General features: G+C 46.9%; 1 protein-coding gene across 2 annotated transcripts in view; it reads right to left on the bottom strand.

The window, feature by feature from the left end:
* Nucleotides 1-23,149, bottom strand: part of galnt12 (UDP-N-acetyl-alpha-D-galactosamine:polypeptide N-acetylgalactosaminyltransferase 12) — a 56,624-nt gene that overhangs the window by 21,522 nt on the left and 11,953 nt on the right. For both annotated transcript variants that reach the window (XM_079523416.1, XM_079523415.1), the window contains exons 4-7: nucleotides 16,520-16,709; nucleotides 15,139-15,324; nucleotides 12,716-12,833; nucleotides 4,486-4,662 (exon numbers count right to left, since the gene is read on the bottom strand). In XM_079523416.1, the coding sequence (XP_079379542.1) occupies nucleotides 4,486-4,662; nucleotides 12,716-12,833; nucleotides 15,139-15,324; nucleotides 16,520-16,709 (671 nt within the window). The remainder of the gene's footprint in view (nucleotides 1-4,485; nucleotides 4,663-12,715; nucleotides 12,834-15,138; nucleotides 15,325-16,519; nucleotides 16,710-23,149) is intronic.

Here is a 23,149-nt window from a genome sequence, read left to right as displayed (position 1 = left end):
CAGGTGTCGACGCAGTCGTTCGTGCGATTTGCGTGTTTGCATTATTTTAACTGTGTAGGCATACCATATTCTGAATTACCAAAAAGAGGACACATGCGCGCGTGCATGTGGATGTGGATGTGCACATGCGCGTGCACGTCGTGCACGTCGTGCATGTGCCGTGCGTGGGCGGTTGTGTTAAATGGAGATGTCAAAAGAATCTAGAGCCTAACAATAAATGCATCAAATATGCTCTATATTAGTTATGTATTTATTTAAAGCAGTGGCTCTGAAAGGTGTGATCCAGGGACCCTCATGGTTCCTTGAGGGGGTTCCAAATGGACCCATTATAGGTCTGTAACTCTGAGAGTGTAACACATGGACCCAAATGGACCCTTACAGGTCTGTAACTCTGAGAGTGTAAAAATGTAACCAAATGGAGTCTTTTATAACTGTTAACTCTGATACTGTGGAAATGGAATGAAATGGGACTGTTATGGGTCCATTTGGTTTGACTCTCAGAGTTATGGGGGTCCTTGAAATTAAAAAGTTTGAGAACCTGTATGCAATGGCTTATCTGTTGTAAAAAGAGAGACCAGCCTATTCTCCAAACCATCATATCTTATGCTTTGCTAGGTTGTACAAAATAATATTGGGTCATTATAATTTGCAGGACTCACCGCGCGCACAGCTGCCTTGTCTGTGTTGACATGACATGGGCTTGCAGGACAGAACTTGTATTTGTGACAGACACATAGTTCCTTTGCAGACAATACAATGTGCTTCTCATTGGTCAGTCAGAAAGCTGAGAAAACAGCAGGCTACTTTTTCTGCATGTCAATGATGAGATAGTTCTCCGCTGTCTGTCTATCTGCAGACAGCGGAGCAGCCAGCGAGCCTTTCTCTGATCTGCGGTCGGGACCAGTGGTAGTGGTGTGAGCGTGCAGCGCATGCAGAGTTATGAAGAATACACATTCCGGGGTTGGGGCTGAAAGTCCACCTCTCAGTGTTTTTCCACGACGAACCATTGAACGTGCATTGTAATACACATTGGTGTGAATGGTCTGTGAGCGTAGCGATACACTACAGGCGATACGTGTAAAACCCCGGACATTTGAAGGTATTTATAAAACCACCCGGACTGGCCGGACAGGCCCCCAAAAGAGGACGTATGGTAAACTGTGTATGTAATCGCGGCGCTGTCCATGCAAGTTAGAATGAGTGTGTGTGTGTGTGTGTGTGTGTGTGTGTGTGGCTGGCTGCCCTGTGGTTGGCTGCGTGGGGATCGCCATGTGAGGGGGCTAGCCAATAAGGGCCCTGTGTTGCATGTGGAGAATTGTGTAGGTTAGTGTGTGTGGTGCAGCCGAACGGGGTGGTGAGAACATGAGGGGGATGTAGCACAGCAATCGGTGACCCCTACATTAAGCTGTGTTGCTCCCAAGATGCAGTGCAAATGCGTGTTGTAAGCAACCGTAGCCAATGGGAAAACAGGATGCAGTGTTGCCAGGTCCGCGAATTGTAAGCGAGTTGTAAGTAGCGTGTTGAATGGCATATTTTCTGGGCTTGTTTTCATAGACGTGGCAACAAATTAGGCGGGGGTGTCGGTGCTTGTGGCGTGTTTGTGTTTATTATTGATATTGATGTTGTTTGTGAGTGTGGACGGGAGGCGGCTCTAGTGGCAGTGCAATGACAGTTTTTACGCGGGTGTTGTTAAATGTGGCCGTGCGGCGCGACATGAGGAGATAGCCGTGGATCGACGCGGAGGGTAAGGCTGTGTCGTGTTAGTGTGTTGTTGCAGTGTGTGTTGCAGCGTGTTGCAGCGTGTCAGTGACGTAGTAGCTGGTGACTTTATTTTCCTGGTGTGGGCACACGTTTTGGGCACACCTTTTCAAATGTATAATAGATGTAACCACACACACACACACACACACACACACACACACACACACACACACACACACACACACACACACACACACACACACACACACACACACACACACACACACACACACACACACACACACACACACACACACACACACACACACACACACACACACACACACACGTTGGCACGGGGTCTTAAGGTGAGGCGGTAGGTAATCACACACTGCAACCTTTTGACACTCCCCGTCAGCCCGGGCACCCGTCCGTCCGCCGCTCAGGTGTCTGGTGGCCCACACGTCCTCTGGCACAGTGTGTGTGTGTGTGTGTGTGTGTGTGTGTGTGTGTGTGTGTGTGTGTGTGTGTGTGCATTGTTGCTTTAACCCATTTTGACCTGAGATCAGATTCTAAAAATGTCTGTTTGAAAATGACAGTTTTCTGAAAAAGCTATGTTTCTATGTCAGTCTTTCTTCGATTTTAAAAAAATAGCAAGACCTACAAGCTCGTAGCGCGCCACTCGGTGGCGCGCTACGAGCTTGTAGATCTGCTATTTTTCAATAGCTAAAACATAACATAATGCTAACACCAAAAGGGGTTACCGTCCAGAATGGGTTAAGAAAGACAACGTGTGTGTGTGTGTGTGTGTGTGTGTGTGTGTGTGGGGGTTTGTGGTGAAAGAGTGTAATCCAGCCACTGGAGACATGATATGGTTGAGTAAAGAGGTAATTCGGCATAGCAGCGCAGTGGTTGGAACACTCGCCATACCTATTGTAGTGCAAAAGGACTGGTGCGCTCAACTCACCAGACTTTGAATTAATGATGATGGCCTTGCGGGTTCGAAAAGACGCGCGTTAATCCCAAAAAGGGAAACACGCGTCCCGCACACCACCACTTGGTGTTCTTCAGATGCAATGATAAACCAGAGAGAGAGCTTAAAAATATATGTTTCCTATACAGTAGTTGTGAAAGTGTTGAGCTTCCCTAGAGCTGTAGTCAGTATCCTAGAGAATGCCTCCCGTCATGTTTCCTATAGTGTTGAGCTTGCCTAGAGCTGTAGTCAGTATCCTAGAGAATGCCTCCCGTCATGTTTCCTATAGTGTTGAGCTTCCCTAGAGCTGTAGTCAGTATCCTAGAGAATGCCTTCCGTCATGTTTCCTATAAAGTGTTGAGCTTCCCTAGAGCTGTAGTCAGTATCCTAGAGAATGCATGCTCGACATGCCGTGTGCGTTGTGTGAATGAATACTGTGAGGGCAGCATTTCGGCGCCGCCTACGTTTTTGTGTGTTCTTCCATAAATGAACACCTTACGTGATGATCATAACTACAGCTGCACACAGGGGTGGCAGTGGCTCAGGGGTACAGCGGCCGGATGGGAGCCGCAAGGTTCCCATGTCGACCCGGGCTCCCCTGTCCTTAATGGGATAGAGACTCACCAGACGGGCGTGTGGGTTGCGGTGGCAGTAATGAGACTCACCAGGCGGGCGTGAGGGTTGTGGTGGCAGTAATAAGACTCACCAGGCGGGCGTGTGGGTTGTGGTGGCAGTAATGAGACTCACCAGGCGGGCGTGTGGGTTGCGGTGGCAGTAATAAGACTCACCAGGCGGGCGTGTGGGTTGTGGTGGCAGTAATGAGACTCACCAGGCGGGCGTGTGGGTTGCGGTGGCAGTAATGAGACTCACTAGGCGGGCGTGTGGGTTGCGGTGGCAGTAATAAGACTCACCAGGCGGGCGTGTGGGTTGCGGTGGCAGTAATAAGACTCACCAGGCGGGCGTGTGGGTTGCGGTGGCAGTAATGAGACTCACCAGGCGGGCGTGTGGGTTGCGGTGGTAGTAATGAGACTCACCAGGCGGGCGTGTGGGTTGCGGTGGCAGTAATGAGACTCACCAGGCGGGCGTGAGGGTTGCGGTGGCAGTAATGAGACTCACCAGGCGGGCGTGTGGGTTGCGGTGGCAGTAATGAGACTCACCAGGCGGGCGTGTGGGTTGCGGTGGCAGTAATGAGACTCACCAGGCGGGCGTGAGGGTTGCGGTGGCAGTAATGAGACTCACCAGGCGGGCGTGAGGGTTGCGGTGGCAGTAATGAGACTCACCAGGCGGGCGTGAGGGTTGCGGTGGCAGTAATGAGACTCACCAGGCGGGCGTGTGGGTTGGGGTGGCAGTAATGAGACTCACCAGGCGGGCGTGTGGGTTGCGGTGGCAGTAATGAGACTCACCAGGCGGGCGTGTGGGTTGCGGTGGCAGTAATGAGACTCACCAGGCGGGCGTGAGGGTTGCGGTGGCAGTAATGAGACTCACCAGGCGGGCGTGTGGGTTGCGGTGGCAGTAATAAGACTCACCAGGCGGGCGTGTGGGTTGCGGTGGCAGTAATGAGACTCACCAGGCGGGCGTGAGGGTTGCGGTGGCAGTAATGAGACTCACCAGGCGGGCGTGAGGGTTGCGGTGGCAGTAATGAGACTCACCAGGCGGGCGTGTGGGTTGGGGTGGCAGTAATGAGACTCACCAGGCGGGCGTGAGGGTTGCGGTGGCAGTAATGAGACTCACCAGGCGGGCGTGAGTTGCGGTGGAAGTAATGAGACTCACCAGGCGGGCGTGTGGGTTACGGTGGCAGTAATGAGACTCACCAGGCGGGCGTGTGGGTTGCGGTGGTAGTACAGCTCCTTGTACTGGTCCATCCAGACCTCGGCGGCCCGCACGCTGTTGGCCAGCGCCTTGTTCCGAGAGTACGGAGCCTTCTTGGGGAACACGTGGCCCACGTGGGAGCACGGGTGCACCTCCAGGGTGCCGCCGCACTGCCAGATCTGGAATGATAAGAATAATAATAATAATAAAGCTTTATTTATACAGTATCTCCTTTCAAAACAGTTGCAAAAGTGAATCAAAAACACGTCACGTGACAAAAGAAAACATCCAATAATAATAAAGCTTTATTTATATAGCAGCTCCTTTCAAAACGGAGTTGCAAAAGTGAATCAAAAACACGTCACATGACAAAAGAAAACATCCGTAGTCGGGTTGCGGGGGCAACGGCTCCACCACAGCGCTCCAGACTTCCCTCTCCAGAGTAAGATTATAGTGACTTCCAGCGAATGCAGGAGGACACAATGGGTTGAAACATTTCAGGGAATAAAGGAAGTTTAGTTTTTCAGGAGGGATTTAAAGCGGGGGACAGAGCTCTGAATGCAAACGCCCTGATCTCCTTTTGTTTTGTTTAGTCTGGGAATTTGTGATGACTATGTTTTAGTACGAGTAGGTTGGAGATATACTAGGACGGGGCCAGACCCAGAGATGGCCTTAACACTTTGATTGCTGGAAGATCTCAACAGGCCTATTTGGATGTTGCTGCCATTTAACATTGCACAAAGGCCTTGTTCGGGGGCCCACAGTAAAATGTTCTCTTATAGCGAGAATCACACGCCTACATCAAAAGAAAGCTGAACTTGTCCACTTCAATTAAAAAAATACATTTTGATTTTACCATGTTCCATTCTGGAGATATTGACCTTTTTGCAACACCTGCATTTGCCTGGAAGTGGTTATCTTGAACAGCGAGCAGAGTTATGGATGGTTTAAAGTCAGAGACATTGACAGGCAGATATAAAATTGAACCCAATAAATATCCTATACATCCTATACACCGAATGAAAGCCCTGAATGTGTACTTTTACGAGGAAAACAGTAAACATTGATCCCATCTACAGTTAGACAGTAATTGGTTATTGAATGCAGCTTGTGCCCACCAGATAACTTCAGAGAAGACATGGACGTGAACTCCTCAATATTCACAAAATAAGGCCTATAGCGACATATAAATACTATATACCGTATGAAACAGAAGACTCTCTGCTTTCATAAGGGAAAAAATTGTACTGTAATAATAAAAAAATCACACCCCTGTGAAGTGAGCAGTGCAACTCTACTTCTCTACTTATTCACTACAGCTCGCTATATACGGACTGAGACAGAAAGTCATGTAAAGCTTTTATTTACAGTTTGGTCTGTAAACTTCTACTGTAATAATAAAAATCACACCCCTGTGAAGTGAGCGGTCAAACTCTGTTCTCTACAGCTCGCTATATACGGACTGAGGCAGAAAGTCATGTAAACCTTTTATTTACAGTTTGGTCTGTAAACTTCTACTGTAATAATAAAAATCACACCCCTGTGAAGTGAGCGTTGCAACTGTTCTGTACTTATTCACTACAGCTCGCTATATACGGACTGAGACAGAAAGTCATGTAAACCTTTTATTTACAGTTTGGTCTGTAAACTTCTACTGTAATAATAAAAATCACACCCCTGTGAAGTGAGCGGTGCAACTGTTCTCTACCATTGCACCGCGCAACTGTAGAGAACAGTTGCACCGCTCACTTCACAGGGGTGTGATTTTTATTATTACAGTAGAAGTTTACAGACCAAACTGTAAATAAAAGGTTTACATGACTTTCTGTCTCAGTCCGTATATAGCGAGCTGTAGTGAATAAGTACAGAACAGTTGCAACGCTCACTTCACAGGGGTGTGATTTTTATTATTACAGTAGAAGTTTACAGACCAAACTGTAAATAAAAGGTTTACATGACTTTCTGCCTCAGTCCGTATATAGCGAGCTGTATTGAATAAGCAGAGAACAGAATATGGGACAGAGTTGCACCACTCACTTCACATGGGTGTGATTTTTATTATTACTACAGTAGAAGTTTTTTTCTTATGAAAGCAGAGAGTCTTCTGTTTCATACGGTATATAGTATTTATATGTCGCTATAGGCCTTATTTTGTGAATATTGAGTTCGGGTCCATGTCTTCTCTGCAGTTATATCTGGTGGGTGCAATGTGCATCCACCCAGTATCCAATTTATGACAAACTGTACATGGGATCAATGTTTACTCTTTTCCTCGTAAAAGTACACATTCAGGGCTTTCATTCGATGTATAGGATGTATAGCATATTTATTGTGTTTATTGTTATATCTGCCTGTCAATGTCTGACTATAAACCTTCATAACTATGCTTTCTTTTTGATGATGATGATGATTGCCGCCTCGCCTAATCTATCTCACTGCTTTCATTGTTTTGATCGCAGTAACATTGGGGGGGGGGGGGGGGGGGGTCATGGGCACATTGGGCAGCAAAAGTCTTGATCCGTACGGCTATAAAAAGTCCCATTCCACCGTTCGGTTCAGAACTATAGTATAACGGTGAGACGCGTTGTCATCAGCTGATTTTGTTTTTCAAGCTAGTGTAGGGGAACATGCCTGGGCATGCTAGCCTGGCACGGCCAGACTCATAGCGAGGGTTCACTGATGTTTCCTCCGGGGAAGAATCTTCAGTGAATCCCCGCTATGAGGCTGGCCAAGCCAGGCTATGGGCATGCAGCTTGGGGGCGATGGAGGGAAAAAAAAGCGTCACCCGGCTGTGATGTCGACGAGAAGGAAAAAATGACTTCCACAGATGACAACACCACGGTTTAGGTCGCGGAAAAGTTCGTTATACATTACACCCGGGTCGATTACGTCCCCGACGCATTCATTGCGGTCTTATCACTACAATTATAATGAATAAAAAAGCGTTACAATCACACGTCTGAGCGATCTCCGATTATGACGGCTCTGCATGGCGATACGTGATCCACCAACGGAACACTGTCTTGTCGTGGCGGCCCCTCGATACTGTGGTTAGTTCGTAGTATTGTAGGCTCGGGGATCGTTTGGTCGCTACAGTATGAAGAAGGAAACATGCATCTGTCCATGTGTGTTGCAGACGTTGCATTGCAATGCCGATCTGGTGCATATGTGTTCAGGCAGCGTTCCGTTCAGCGTTCGTCATGTTTTTTTCCGAGAGACAGAGGAGAGCATGTACCCCCTCGCAAGATCCTCCTCCTGGAGAAACAGGAGGGGAGGGGGGAATCAAATGTCCGAGGTGGAAAGCCTGGTGAGGCGAGGTTAGGTGAAATTTGATTCTTTTCAAACACAGACTAGATCGGCATGGGCGCAGCCATTACACTGGCTTCTACACGTAAAGCGGCCCGCCCTCCTGTTTTCAGGAGGGGAGGGGTTTTTTTTTTTTTTTTTTTTTTTTTCTGATCACGTGAGCTGGACTAAGCAGCAATGATAGGGCGATGGTTCTTCATTGTCCGGGTGGGTAAAAAGATGAATGAAAGTATGCTATAAAAAAGTGATTGAAACGTATTGATACGTGATCCGCACCCGACGTTTGATTAATTGATAACGTATTGATACGCGATTCGCGTCGGCTGTGTTAACATGTAATTAATAACATTTGAAAAATCTATTCTAAACGAGACTGCGAGCCTGCAAGGATGAGTGAAATATGGTCCTACATTTTGGGAGCCACACTGTAACTGACACACACACACACACACACACACACACACACACACACACACACACACACACACACACACACACACACACACACACACACACACACACACACACACACACACACACACACACACACACACACACACACACACACACACACACACACACACACACACACACACACACACACACACACACACACACACACACACACACACACACACACACACACACCACAAGGATCTGGTCAGTCCCTCAGCCATGATTTAATCAAACAAGTACAATGGACAGCCTTTGTTGCGAGTGAGGACAAAAGCTATTTTGCTGTTGTGAAGAGAAAGAAAAGAGAGAGAGAGGGAGAGAGAGAGAGAGAGAGAGAGAGGAGAGAGAGAGAGAGAGAGAGAGAGAGAGAGAGAGAGAGAGAGAGAGAGAGAGAGAGAGAGAGAGAGAGAGAGAGAGAGAGAGAGAGAGAGAGAGGAGAGATATTGGTTTACTGCCTTGAGGAAATCAGAGGCTATTGGAGAGAAAGTTGGGTGCCTGGCTGCATTCTTCAACGTAGTTTAAGTAATTATTGACCCATTAAAACCGGGAAAGTGTCTGTGAGCTGCATGGGACAAAACCTTAACTTCTCTCCTGGGGGTCCCTGTATGGGACAAAACCTTAACTTCTCTCCTGGGGGTCCCTGCATGGGACAAAACCTTAACTTCTCTCCTGGGGGTCCCTGTATGGGACAAAACCTTAACTTCTCTCCTGGGGGTCCCTGTATGGGACAAAACCTTAACTTCTCTCCTGGGGGGTCCCTGCATGGGACAAAACCTTAACTTCTCTCCTGGGGGTCCCTGGGACAAAACCTTAACTTCTCTCCTGGGGGTCCCTGTATGGGACAAAACCTTAACTTCTCTCCTGGGGGTCCCTGTATGGGACAAAACCTTAACTTCTCTCCTGGGGGGTCCCTGGGACAAAACCTTAACTTCTCTCCTGGGGGGTCCCTGTATGGGACAAAACCTTAAGTTCTCTCCTGGGGGGTCCCTGCATGGGACAAAACCTTAACTTCTCTCCTGGGGGTCCCTGTATGGGACAAAACCTTAACTTCTCTCCTGGGGGTCCCTGTATGGGACAAAACCTTAACTTCTCTCCTGGGGGGTCCCTGCATGGGACAAAACCTTAACTTCTCTCCTGGGGGTCCCTGGGACAAAACCTTAACTTCTCTCCTGGGGGTCCCTGTATGGGACAAAACCTTAACTTCTCTCCTGGGGGGTCCCTGGGACAAAACCTTAACTTCTCTCCTGGGGGGTCCCTGTATGGGACAAAACCTTAACTTCTCTCCTGGGGGGTCCCTGTATGGGACAAAACCTTAACTTCTCTCCTGGGGGGTCCCTGCATGGGACAAAACCTTAACTTCTCTCCTGGGGGGTCCCTGCATGGGACAAAACCTTAACTTCTCTCCTGGGGGTCCCTGGGACAAAACCTTAACTTCTCTCCTGGGGGGTCCCTGGGACAAAACCTTAACTTCTCTCCTGGGGGGTCCCTGTATGGGACAAAACCTTAACTTCTCTCCTGGGGGGTCCCTGCATGGGACAAAACCTTAACTTCTCTCCTGGGGGGTCCCTGGGACAAAACCTTAACTTCTCTCCTGGGGGTCCCTGCATGGGACAAAACCTTAACTTCTCTCCTGGGGGGTCCCTGGGACAAAACCTTAACTTCTCTCCTGGGGGTCCCTGGGACAAAACCTTAACTTCTCTCCTGGGGGTCACTGGGACAACACCTTAACTTCTCTCCTGGGGGTCCCTGGGACAAAACCTTAACTTCTCTCCTGGGGGGTCCCTGCATGGGACAAAACCTTAACTTCTCTCCTGGGGGTCCCTGGGACAAAACCTTAACTTCTCTCCTGGGGGGTCCCTGGGACAAAACCTTAACTTCTCTCCTGGGGGTCCCTGCATGGGACAAAACCTTAACTTCTCTCCTGGGGGTCCCTGGGACAAAACCTTAACTTCTCTCCTGGGGGGTCCCTGCATGGGACAAAACCTTAACTTCTCTCCTGGGGGTCCCTGTATGGGACAAAACCTTAACTTCTCTCCTGGGGGGTCCCTGGGACAACACCTTAACTTCTCTCCTGGGGGGTCCCTGGGACAAAACCTTAACTTCTCTCCTGGGGGGTCCCTGCATGGGACAAAGCCTTAACTTCTCTCCTGGGGGTCCCTGGTACAAAACCTTAACTTCTCTCCTGGGGGTCCCTGGTACAAAACCTTAACTTCTCTCCTGGGGGTCCCTGGTACAAAACCTTAACTTCTCTCCTGGGGGTCCCTGGGACAAAACCTTAACTTCTCTCCTGGGGGTCCCTGGTACAAAACCTTAACTTCTCTCCTGGGGGTCCCTGGTACAAAACCTTAACTTCTCTCCTGGGGGTCCCTGGGACAAAACCTTAACTTCTCTCCTGGGGGTCCCTGTATGGGACAAAACCTTAACTTCTCTCCTGGGGGTCCCTGGGACAAAACCTTAACTTCTCTCCTGGGGGTCCCTGGGACAAAACCTTAACTTCTCTCCTGGGGGTCCCTGCATGGGACAAAACCTTAACTTCTCTCCTGGGGGTCCCTGGTACAAAACCTTAACTTCTCTCCTGGGGGTCCCTGGGACAAAACCTTAACTTCTCTCCTGGGAGTCCCTGTATGGGACAAAACCTTAACTTCTCTCCTGGGGGTCCCTGGGACAAAACCTTAACTTCTCTCCTGGGGGTCCCTGGGACAAAACCTTAACTTCTCTCCTGGGGGTCCCTGTATGGGACAAAACCTTAACTTCTCTCCTGGGGGGTCCCTGGTACAAAACCTTAACTTCTCTCCTGGGGGTCCCTGGGACAAAACCTTAACTTCTCTCCTGGGGGGTCCCTACCCTAACTTCTCTCCTGGGGGGTCCCTACCTTAACTTCTCTCCTGGGGGTCCCTGTATGGGACAAAACCTTAACTTCTCTCCTGGGGGTCCCTGCATGGGACAAAACCTTAACTTCTCTCCTGGGGGTCCCTGTATGGGACAAAACCTTAACTTCTCTCCTGGGGGGTCCCTGTATGGGACAAAACCTTTCCATCATTTTGGGAGTCCTTGGCATGGAAACAACCACTGAGAACCTATTTTCATATAATTGGTCTTCACTAATGTTCATGATAAAATACCACCATTTTGTTCTACTCGGTCTGTGTCTCATAGGAGGGCCGGCTGTGGGCAGTTCAGAAACCCGTCCACACATCATCGATGGGGAATCCAAGCTAATAGAAACTGTAGGCTTTCTAGTCCTGAAAAGTTGCAATGTGATAATGGAAGCCATCGTTCTGATGGTGAAGTGGTCCTTTAACCGGGTTAAGATCTCTCAGACTACTTTCGCTGGCCAGCAGGTCATCAAAGCTAATAGAAAAGCTTTTAGTCTTCTATAATTAGTGTTTTGAATGTTGTTTGTTGTGTGTATTTTTGAGTGGTGTAAACCACTCCTACAACTGGCTTTGTTAGTCTGTGCTCAAAAAATGAGCATGGTTGCTATGTTCACCCAGTTCACCCGGGTGCGATTTCATTACGTCAGACATGATTTCATTACGTCAGACAGGCTATATAAGACCTTACACCACTCAGTTCACACGGGTGTGATTTTTTACTATTATCTGGCTGCAAACCAATTTATCGCAAGGGACAATAAAGGCAACCTTGTATCATTAATTCGGTCCTTTTGGTCATTATTTTAAACTTTAACTACATACAAGCTCGTAGCGCTGCAGTCTTGTAGATCTGCTACTTATTTTTTAATCGTGAAAATGTGTGCAAATCTTTGAATATCTATTCTATCACAGCGAACGTTCTTAACTCAAATATTTCAGGGGGGAGTCCCTGAAACTACATATTTTCAGATGAGCCAAATACAGATCTTTTTGGGGTCCTTGACGTGAAACAGTTTGAGGAACCACTGATGCAGAAACAGGTTTTTTTTTCTTCAGAAAACTGTCATGATTTAGAAGACATTTTGTAGAATCTGGTCTCGGGTCTCAAATGCGAAGCAGATTGGACTGAACTCTCTGCTCTGTCGTCTGCGTCTTGTGGCTCGGTGCAAATGGGCTGGGAATACTTCACATTGCCGAGGGGGCCATCGTTCACGCAGACATAAATGTGTCACAGCAGTGTGTGTGTGTGTGTGTGTGTGTGCGCGCGCGCGTGCGTGCGTGGAGCTTTTACAGCGTCAGGGTGGGGTTTAGACAAACACCATTGTGTAATTTCACACCACACAGAGATAAGCATTATAAAGCAAGCACAGTATGTATCTAATCTATCTAATCAAAGCTAGTACTGTACATCCATGCAGTCACACACACACACACACACACACACACACACACACACACACACACACACACACACACACACACACACACACACACACACACACACACACACACACACACACACACACACACACACACACACACACACACACACACACACACACACACACACACACACACACACACAGTTTCTCACCCTGAAGGAGAACTCCAGGTTCTCTCCGCCCCAGACCTCCATGCCAGTATCGTATGTGCCCAGGTAATGGAAGTAGTTTTTGCCCACGGCAAAAAGACCGCCCGCCATAGTGGGAGATCTGTGAATTACACACGCACGCGCGCACGCACGCACGCACGCACGCACGCACGCACGCACGCACACAGTATTCAGTCATGATACTGTATATGGTTGCTGTCGGGCAGAAACCGCTTATCTCCATATTTGAACTTTTCGTGGTCGTACCACAGCGCCAGCCAAAAGCATCAAAAGTCGCAGATCTACAAGCTCCAAGCGCAGGATTCTCACGATGACCGAGAATCCCAGGTGGTCATTTGTTTATCACATACCCTACTACTACCCGTAGCCGCATTTATTCACGAAGACGGCAAGAAAATTGCATTAAGTGTTCAAGTCTCCATGTTATAATATATCACACCATAATGTGAAGTGAGCGGTGCCTTTGGACAGTTGTTGACCTAAGCACGAGGGTTGTAATGACCCCTCCTTCCTGGCCTGTGTGTGTGTGTGTGTGTGTGTGTGTGTGTGTGTGTGTGTGTGTGTGTGTGTGTGTGTGTGTGTCACAGTGTGTGTGTGTGTGTGTGTGTGTGTGTGTGTGACCTGACCCCAATCAGCATCAGCTGCAGGGGTCAATAGGTTGTACTCGAACATAGAGACATACGCACAGACCGACACACTCCGTCACTTAAAGGCACGTTTGGCACCGCTCAAAAATGGCAATAATAAATACGACTCGATACCAGCCCAGTGTGGCCTTGTGGTCAGAGTGTCCGCACAGAGACCGGGAAGTTAAGACCTTTCCGGTTGCCGCTGCATTTTGTTACTTCTTTTGTTTTATGCATCCTGAATGTCATTGTATATTTGTGTCTCCTTTTGCTTGATGTTCTGTGGAAAGCACATTGAATTGCCTTGTTGCTGAAATGTGCAATACAAATAAAACGGCCTTCCCTCGCCTCGCCTATAATGATACCCAATGCCTCCCTGGTTGGTACCCAGCTTCAAGTGTATAGGGTTTAGTCCCACAGAGAGCTGCTGCTGCTGGCGTGCCTCGCCTTGGTTGGTACCCAGCAGTGGTGGAAAGTAAGTATAAGTAAAGTATTTAGATATGAGTATTTCCATTTTATTTATTGAAATTTCTTTTCACCCTGTGCCAATTGCCTAAGTTGCAATCCTGGCCGCTACTCTCACTCTGCCAACATGGGGAGAGCCCCGAACTGAGCTCATACTTGCTTCTTATCACCGGACATGGGGGAGTTTCCCCGGTAGGACATAACGTGTCGAAGGAACACGTTATTCTGACCAGTAATTCTGGCTGGCCAGGGGGAGGCAGTATAGCGACCAGGATGTTTTTTGTGAGGGTACCTACCCTAGGGGACACAAACAGAACATGCAAACTCCACACAGAAAGGACCCTTCGCCGACCCCACCTAGGATATAGATCCTATATACTGTAGGTAGGTATTGTCAATACTTTTTACTTCATACTCCACTACCAGCTCAGAGATATTGCACTTTGAAGTCCACTACAATTCTTTAAAAAACGTACAAGGTTACCTCCCAACGTCTCATCACCCGACGTGAATGTGACCAAACCATCCACAGAAACTATGTTATTGTTGCTACGGTGGAATTATGTAACTCGAACTGCACCCTCCCTATAACAATACTGAGATGCAGCTACTTTGGCTTTCACCGACTGCTCAGCGGCTGTATTTACCCGAGTTAACCCATTTTGAGCGGGAACCCCTTTTGGTGTTAGCATTATGTTATGCTTTAGCTATTGAAAAATAGCAGATCTACAAGCTCGTAGCGTGCCACTCGTGGCGCGCTATGAGCTTGTAGATCTGCTATTTTTTTTAAATCGAAGAGAAACATAATTTTCAGAAAACTGTCAGGATGTAGAAGACATTTTTAGAATCTGATCTCAGATCAAAATGGGTTAATGAGTAAATGTTGACGACCCACGTGTTTCTTTCAGAACTCCTCTCAGCCATGCCATAAAGGCCTGTGATGAACAGCCATTGAACCTCAGCCATGCCATAAAGGCCTGTGATCAACAGCCATCCAATGAGAATAAGAATGAATGCCATTGATCCCTGCCGCCGCCCGGGGGTCCAATTAGGTCAGCAGCAGTCTGGCCTGGGCTGTGTGGCACTGTTGATTTAGTTTTAGTCTTCTGAATAAAACTACACTTGGTTTTAGTCACATTTTAGTCATCCGCAATGTTTTAGTTCAAGTCTAGTTTTAGTCGACTAATTATCATAAGATTTTTAGTCGGCTAAATCTGCAGTTGATTTAGATTTTTGGCTTGTAGATAGACTATTTTCAGGCCTGAGCGCAACCACGCTTTTACAACACGTTCCTTTTACAACGCGCAGACACACCTGATGACGTCGGTGGGCGAGTGGCGGCGCTTCTGTTCGTAATCGGGCACGGTGTGCCACGTGAACACCAGGCGCCAGTCGAAGCCGCCGATCTGCGGCTCCCCGGAGTTGCCCAGGTACTGGAAGGTGTTCCAGTCGATGACGTCGATCACTGGAGTCACCACGGCCGACGGCTCCTCTTTTATCCTGTGACAGGAAAAGGACAGAATAAAAAGTTCAGAAACATAACTTTGGTCGATTATTTCTCCCATTCAATCTATATCAGTCTATCTGGTTACAATGGACTGGTTGAGGAGAAATGATAAACTAAAGTTAAGTTTCCAAACTTTATAGCGCCTTTCATGAAACCAAAACAATACATGAACAAAATAAAACAGCTTGTAGATCTGCTAGTTTGTATATTTTTATAGTTTGTAAAAAATAATAATTTAAAAAAAAACTATTGAATTTCTTTTTTTTTTATTCATAAAATTATCTTGAAAAATGGTTGCAGTTCCATTCTAATTTCTGAAAAGTTAAGATTAAGGGTCTGGGGACCCCCAGGGGTCCTTGAGGAAGTTCCAGGGGGTCCCCAGCTAAATGATAGTTTGGAACCAAATGGACCCTTATGGGTCTGGAACTCTGAGAGTGTACAAATGGAACCAAATAGACCCGTTAAATTCATATTGATTTTACAATATAAATTGGGGTCTCAGAGATAGAAATGCCATTAAACGGGGGTCTGTAGACTAATATGCATGTCAAACTGTGGGTCCTTGAAATTAAACGGCTTGAGAATCATTGCTTAGAGCCATAAAAATATTCTCTTATGGGCGTCCCTGGCATATCTTTTCAAAAGGGGGTCCGCGGGCTAATTAGTGTCAATTTGGGGGTCCTTGACATGAAAAGGTTTGGGCACCACCGTCCTAAACCTCAAAAAGAGGCGCGGTCGCCCACCGACGGGGTCTCCCCACCGACGGGGTCTCCCACCGACGGGGTCTCCCACCGACGGGGTCTCCCCACCGACGGGGTCTCCCCACCGACGGGGTCTCCCACCGACAGGGTCTCCCACCGACGGGGTCTCCCACCGACGGGGTCTCCCCACCGACGGGGTCTCCCACCGACGGGGTCGCCCACCGACGGGGTCGCCCACCGACAGGGTCGCCCACCGACGGGGTCTCCCCACCGACGGGGTCTCCCCACCGACGGGGTCTCCCACCGACGGGGTCTCCCCACCGACGGGGTCTCCCACCGACGGGGTCTCCCCACCGACGGGGTCTCCCCACCGACGGGGTCTCCCACCGACGGGGTCTCCCCACCGACGGGGTCTCCCCACCGACGGGGTCTCACACCGACGGGGTCTCCCCACCGACGGGGTCTCCCACCAACGGGGTCTCCCCACCTGTGCAGCAGGGGCTCCAGCCAGCCCTCGTGGCACTCGCAGTGGCAGTCGAGGAAGGTCAGCACGTCCCCGGTGGTGATGGACGCGCCGAGCAGGCGGGCTCGAACCAGCCCCTCCCTCTTGGTGGCGCGGACCAGACGCACCTTCCTGAGGCCCGCGATGTAGTTCTCCAACGGCTCCTTCAGGTGAGCTGCGGAGTTAGACGTGATACCAACAACAGTCAGACACACCGTGAGTCATACACCCTCCCCCCAAACCCTAAGCTCACAGGAAGCCACGGGTGATTTTTTTACCCGCAGCACGGGTTAGTTTTAACCCGCCACGCATGTCTGGAACCACGGGTGATTTTTAACCCGCAGCACGGGTGATTTGTTTGATTAAATACTATAACAGTTTGTAAAACGTACAGAAGGAACAGTAATTACATTCAGGTAGATAAGAGTGTGTGTGTGTGTGTGTGTGTGTGTGTGTGTGTGTGTGTGCATCCGTGTACCGAGGTGTGTGTGTGTGTACCCGGCCGAGTGAGTGTGTGCTTACACGGGCGTAGCTCAAGGCAGTTGTGTGTAATTCCGGCCCAGAGTTTGCTTTTCTCCCCCGCGTTATCTTAAATACACAAACAAGACCCGGTGCAGATGGAGGGAGAGTCACGTCATGGTGTGACCAGGGTTGGGTCAGGATCCCGGAACCGGATGAATCGGATCCAACCATTGAGGAGCCAGGTAGCCATTGTGCGTTTCTTGAACCGTAATTTTTACACACCGTCAGAGCTGGTATGTACATAAATGTGGACTTCACCACATGTATGGTGGTTGTTGAAATTTTAAAAGTTTGAGAGTGTACAAATGGAACGACCATTTTGTACAGACCTCCCTATTGGAATCGTTAAAGGAATCAAAGTAAAAGTATTGAAAATTGGAAATACTCCCAGTAAAGTACCTCAAGTACAGTACTTGAGTAAATGTGAGGGAAAAAAAACAGGTGCTCACTTGAGTAAATGTACTTTGTTACTTTCCACCACTGATGAAATGCCACCATAGAGTAATATATAAACTTGAGGGCAGAGTGCCCCGCGCCCTAACCTGACTCCGCCAGATGGGGCAGCAGAGAGTACACTGGGTTCCCCCAGGAGGGGGGAGGAGTCAGGTTACCCGCGCCCTAACCTGACTCCGCCAGATGGGGCAGCAGAGAGTACACTGGGTTCCCCCAGGAGGGGGGAGGAGTCAGGTTACCCGCACCCTGCTATTCATTTCAATGGAAGTTGCTCAGTGGTCGTTTGAAGCACCCGGAAGAACGCTCTACTTCCGCATTTTTCTTGATTTGGGCGTGAAACCTTGGAGCGCCATGCACTCCGTTGCTTGCATAGACGTATATACGTAGATGCCCTTTCCGGCTCTGAGGCGCGTGTCACCATTGAAGGCACAATTTTCCCGACATTCCTTGCAAAGCATTAGCGGAAGCTTGTCAAGCTTCCGCGTGCGTAACATAAGTCCCGGAAAAGACGCGCTGTGATTGGCCAGTAGTCACTTGAGTGACAGCGAGAGACATGGAGGAGTCGCATGAGTGACGTCACTTGGGCAGCGACGCAGTCGCCTTCAGCAAATGCCTTCAGCACTTCTAAATAAGAAAGTTGCGGAGAACTGTTGCTTTGTGTTCACTCTTTAATGTTTTCTGTTAGTAATCTAATCCCCCCTGGGTCTGATGTTGTATTGTTAATAACTTTGTTGTTTGTGTTTGTTTGTTTGTCTTGTTTTGTAATGTATATTGTCATGACAAAGATTTGTTAAAAAAAAAAAAAAAAGCCTTCAGCACTGCACTTCCGCCTTCATTGGGATACACGTCGCTCCAATGAACTGCAACGGCCAGTGTGGCATCTATTTCTTATAATATCTATGGTTGCTTGTGCATGTATTTCACTGTTTGCTTGTACATGGTCAGTAGGGTGCCAAATGCCAACATGGCCGCCGTGCGAATATGGCCCATTATAATTTTAGCCCGGGAACATTTTGGGGACAAAGGTAACAGCAGGACAGTCAGTGATGAAGGTCTACTCATTAGACTCAAGTGTCATGGTGACGTTCACTAAATGAGAGAGAGGAACAAAATATGCATGGAAATTGTTGCCGACGAGGTGAAGGGATTTTAAAACACATAATTCGTCGAGGTCTTATCTATAATTATTTAGCTATACTTGGTGCGTTTTAATTAAAAAAAGTAGGAGTAGGAGACTCATTCGTTTTGCCACCATTGTCTCCCTGCTGTAGTTAGTTCATTACATTCTTGGGACGACAGTACTTTACAGCGTTTAAACCACAAAGACCTGATGTTGCTTCTCCAGATGTTTACTAAATCCTAGTCTCTGGAGACAGACGGTTGACTCCGTCAATACATTCAAAGGAAAAAAGGGCGCCGTTTTCCCTTTCCTTTTCAGTTTAAAAATATGCAACACATTTAAGATTATTTTCTTTCTACAAGGTCATATAGCGTGGCATGAAGTGATCTGCCATTTTTTTGAATAGCCAAAGTATAAAATAATGGTTAAAGTGGTTAAAATGATTGTGACGCTATTAACTACGTCTTGCTGGGGGTCCCCGGACCCACAAACCGAAATTGACACTAGATGCTTTCCCGGATTGAATGGGTTTAGTAGAGGACCTAGCTAAGATATGTATGCACTTCATTTAGGAGAGAATATCGCAACTGTTCTTGACTAATATGACCGCCGCGAACAACGTGGGAACTGTGAACAATTCTCTATCCGGGTCGAAATACCCGAAAATGACCACGCCCTTTTTAAAATGACCGCTAGTTCAAACATGGCTCTATCTTCTAAACTGTTGGAGCTACAGATATTCTGAGGTGCTCAAAATGTTCAAAATACTCATGTTTGTTGAATCTGTGCCCGAGCCAGCAACCCTCCGGGTCATCATAGTGGCCAAATCCAATATGGCCGCCAGTCCGCCACCTGAAAAGGTTTTGTCTAGAACTTTTGAACCTGATGAGCTATGAATGCAAACATTGTGTTCAAATCATGTTTTTTGACAATTAGAAACATGTTGGAATGGTTATCTTTATAACTGGGTGTTGCTGAACATCTATTTTGCATATTTCAAAGATGGCGACTATCTGACAATTAGTTTTACTTACCGTTACTTAACGTCTATTTTGTGCTTTTTGAGCATAGAAACACATTGGAATTCTCATATTTATCATAAAATCCATCTAGAGCACTCTGATGAGTGTAGAGTTGTTGGAATAAGCTAAAGATGGAGTGCCACGATTTTTTTCACCCCAAAACAAATCATGTTTTTTTGTGGACACGCCCACCAGTTCATTAAGTATGCCTGGTTTGCCTGGTGGGTGGTGATGGGTGGTGATCCACCTGAACTGAAGCTGCACCCACAGCTGTAGTTGTATGATAAAGGGGAGGGGTTAGGGGAGGGGCTGATAGTGTGATGTCACTATATTACTGTTTATTTCATGACTGTCAAGGGTTCACCGGTTCAGCCTCCAGGAATAAACCCTAAATACAAAGTTAATACTTCATTGCACATAAAAACGACTCCAGGGTGTCTAATGAAGTACTGTCACCTCATAGACACATGAAAAACTGGAAAAATACAAAAATAGTGGCACTCCATCTTTAAGATCAAACTGGAGGAAAGAAACAACCTCTATACAGATGCAATGTTATTGAAACAATAGAATAATGGCATAATAAGAGAATAATAATAATAATAGCATAATAAATTATGTTGAGCAACACACACACACACACACACACACACACACACACACACACACACACACACACACACACACACACACACACACACACACACACACACACACACACACACACACACACACACACACACACACACACACACACACACACACACACACACACACACACACACACGTTGTGAACTTGTGATCCGTCCTTTTGATTCCTCAGTGAGAAGACTTTTTTTGGTCCTGATCATACAATTCTATATATCGAGATGTAACGGATTCCAGCTTTGCAGAACTGTCTTTGTGTCCAATAGGCCTACATGACTGTTGCATCCTCAGTGGAGGAGGATGGTGCAAGCTTTACTGGCATGATGTGGCATCTACAAGATGAGTCCAGTAAGGTATCCAAGTCTTGGAGTCAGTGACCAGCCCAATGTAAATTTGGGATGTAGTGGCGGCAAGTGGCCTTTAGACAAGCTCAATCAATGTAGCCTGGGTAGGAGGAAGGTTCTTGCTGCCATTGTTTGACCAACATTTGCCTTCCCTGACTATGGGAAAAGGAGTGCAGGAATCTCACAGAAACCCTGGTCACTCTCACCTTGGAGCCTGAAAAGATCAACTCTGATTTCCATGTCCAAAGATTGGCCAGACTATGTAGGAAAGTGTGTTTGTCTTATTATGTAATACCAGTGGCGCTATTCTAAAGCCGCCTCAGGTACAAAAAGTGTGGGCACCTCTGTCCTAGAAGGACTTGGTACCATTGACTTGGTACCATTTGAGAAAAAAACAATGTATGGCTTCATCTACTCTGTTATGGCTACAGCTCTTGCTGTATATATATGACGAAGACCATACGCCAATCTTTGGACATGGAAATCGGAGTTGATCTTTTCAGGCTCCTTCCCACTGAGCATTTTTTGGTCTAATAGACATCTAATATTCGTCTAAAGGGCCGTCTAAAAATGTGATAAAAAACGTCTAACATTTTTTTAGACGTCTATTCTTAGATTAGACGTTGATTAGCGGTTGAATAGACGTCTATATATAGACGTCTATATATAGATGTTTAAACAACCACTAATCAACGTCTAATCTAAGAATAGACCTATATATAGACGTCTAATCAACCGCTAATCAACGTCTAATCTAAGAATAGACGTCTAAAAAAACTTTCATTTTTAGCCGTTTATCGCATTTTTAGACGCACGTCTATGGCTCAGTGGGTTTTTACATAGTCAGGGAAGGCTGATGTTTGTCAAACAAATGGTAGCAAAGCAAGTCCCTTTAGAACCTTCCACCTACCCAGGCTACATTGATTGAACTTGTCAAAAGGCCACCACATCCCAAATTTCAGTACATTGGGCTGGTCACTAACTCCATGAGTAAGATTTGGGAACCTTACTGGACCAGTCTTATAGATGCCAGTAAAGCTAGCACCATCCTCCTTGAGGCTGCAACAGTCATGTAGGCCTATTGAACACAAAGAAAGTTCTGCAAAGCTGGATAGAAGTTGATGATCAGGACAAAAAAAATAGTCTTCTCCCTGTGAAATCAAAAGGGCAGAGCACATTGTGTGTGTGTGTGTGTGTGTGTGTGTGTGTGTGTGTGTGTGTGTGTGTGTGTGTGTGTGTGTGTGTGTGTGTGCGCGCGCGTGTGCGTTTCTAATTTAAACACACTGTTCAAATTTGATAGACCTGCCCAGCATAAATTATTATTATTATTCTCTTATTATGCCATTATTCTATTGTTTCAATAACATTGCATCTGTATAGAGGTTGTTTCTTTCCTCCAGTTTGATCTTAACTTATTCCAACAACTCTACACTCAAATCTGGTTACATAACATTTTTACATAGGCCATACAGTATTCGTAATAAGCTAAATAGAGGTTCAGACACACCCAGTCATAAAGATAACCATTCCAAAATGTTTCTAATTGTCAAAAAACATGATTTAGACACAAAGTTTGCATTCATAGCTCATCTGGTTCAAAAGTTCTAGACAAAACCTTTTTCAGGTGGCGGACTGGCGGCCATATTGGATTTGGCCACTATGATGACCCGGAGGATTGCTGGCTCGGGCACGGATTCAACAAACATGAGTATTCTGAACATTTTGAGCACCTCAGAAAATCTGTAGCGCCAACGGTTTAGAAGATAGAGCCATGTTTGAACTAGCGGTCATTTTAAAAAGGGCGTGGTCATTTTCGGGTATTTCGACCCGGATAGAGAATTGTTCACAGTTCCCACGTTGTTCGCGGCGGTCATATTAGTCAAGAACAGTTGCGATATTCTCTCCTAAATGAAGCGCATACATATCTTAGCTAGGTCCTAGACTAGTTAGGAAAATGCAATTACATAATGAGTTTAACTTTGTCATGAATGAGAGAGAGAGAGTCTGCACACATCCTCACGGAATCTTAAATCACATCGTTGCTATTTCTCTAATATAATTACAAATGTGACAATTTTGCCTATATTAAAAAGGGATTTAAGGTTAAGGCCTCGTTAGATGGTTCCTCATTTTATTTTAGTAGAGAAACCTTCATTAAAGTATTTATTTTTTTAGCCAGTGGTTTAGAGTGAAGCAAGTAAGTAAGTAAGTGCATGTTCTCAGGTTCTCCATTTACCAATACTTTGTACTTTTACTCTACATCTCAGCAGCCTGTGTTCATTGTACTTTTACTCTACATCTCAGCAGCCTGTGTTCATTGTACTTTTACTCTACATCTCAGCAGCCTGTGTTCATTGTACTTTTACTCTACATCTCAGCAGCCTGTGTTCATTGTACTTTTACTCTACTACATCTCAGCAGCCTGTGTTCATTGTACTTTTACTCTACATCTCAGCAGCCTGTGTTCATTGTACTTTTACTCTACATCTCAGCAGCCTGTGTTCAT

Source organism: Electrona antarctica (genome assembly GCF_951216825.1).
Source record: "Electrona antarctica genome assembly, chromosome: 15".
Taxonomy (NCBI): Eukaryota; Metazoa; Chordata; class Actinopteri; order Myctophiformes; family Myctophidae; genus Electrona; species Electrona antarctica.
Note: the sequence above shows the minus strand (reverse complement) of the source record. Positions and strands in the feature narration are given on the sequence as shown.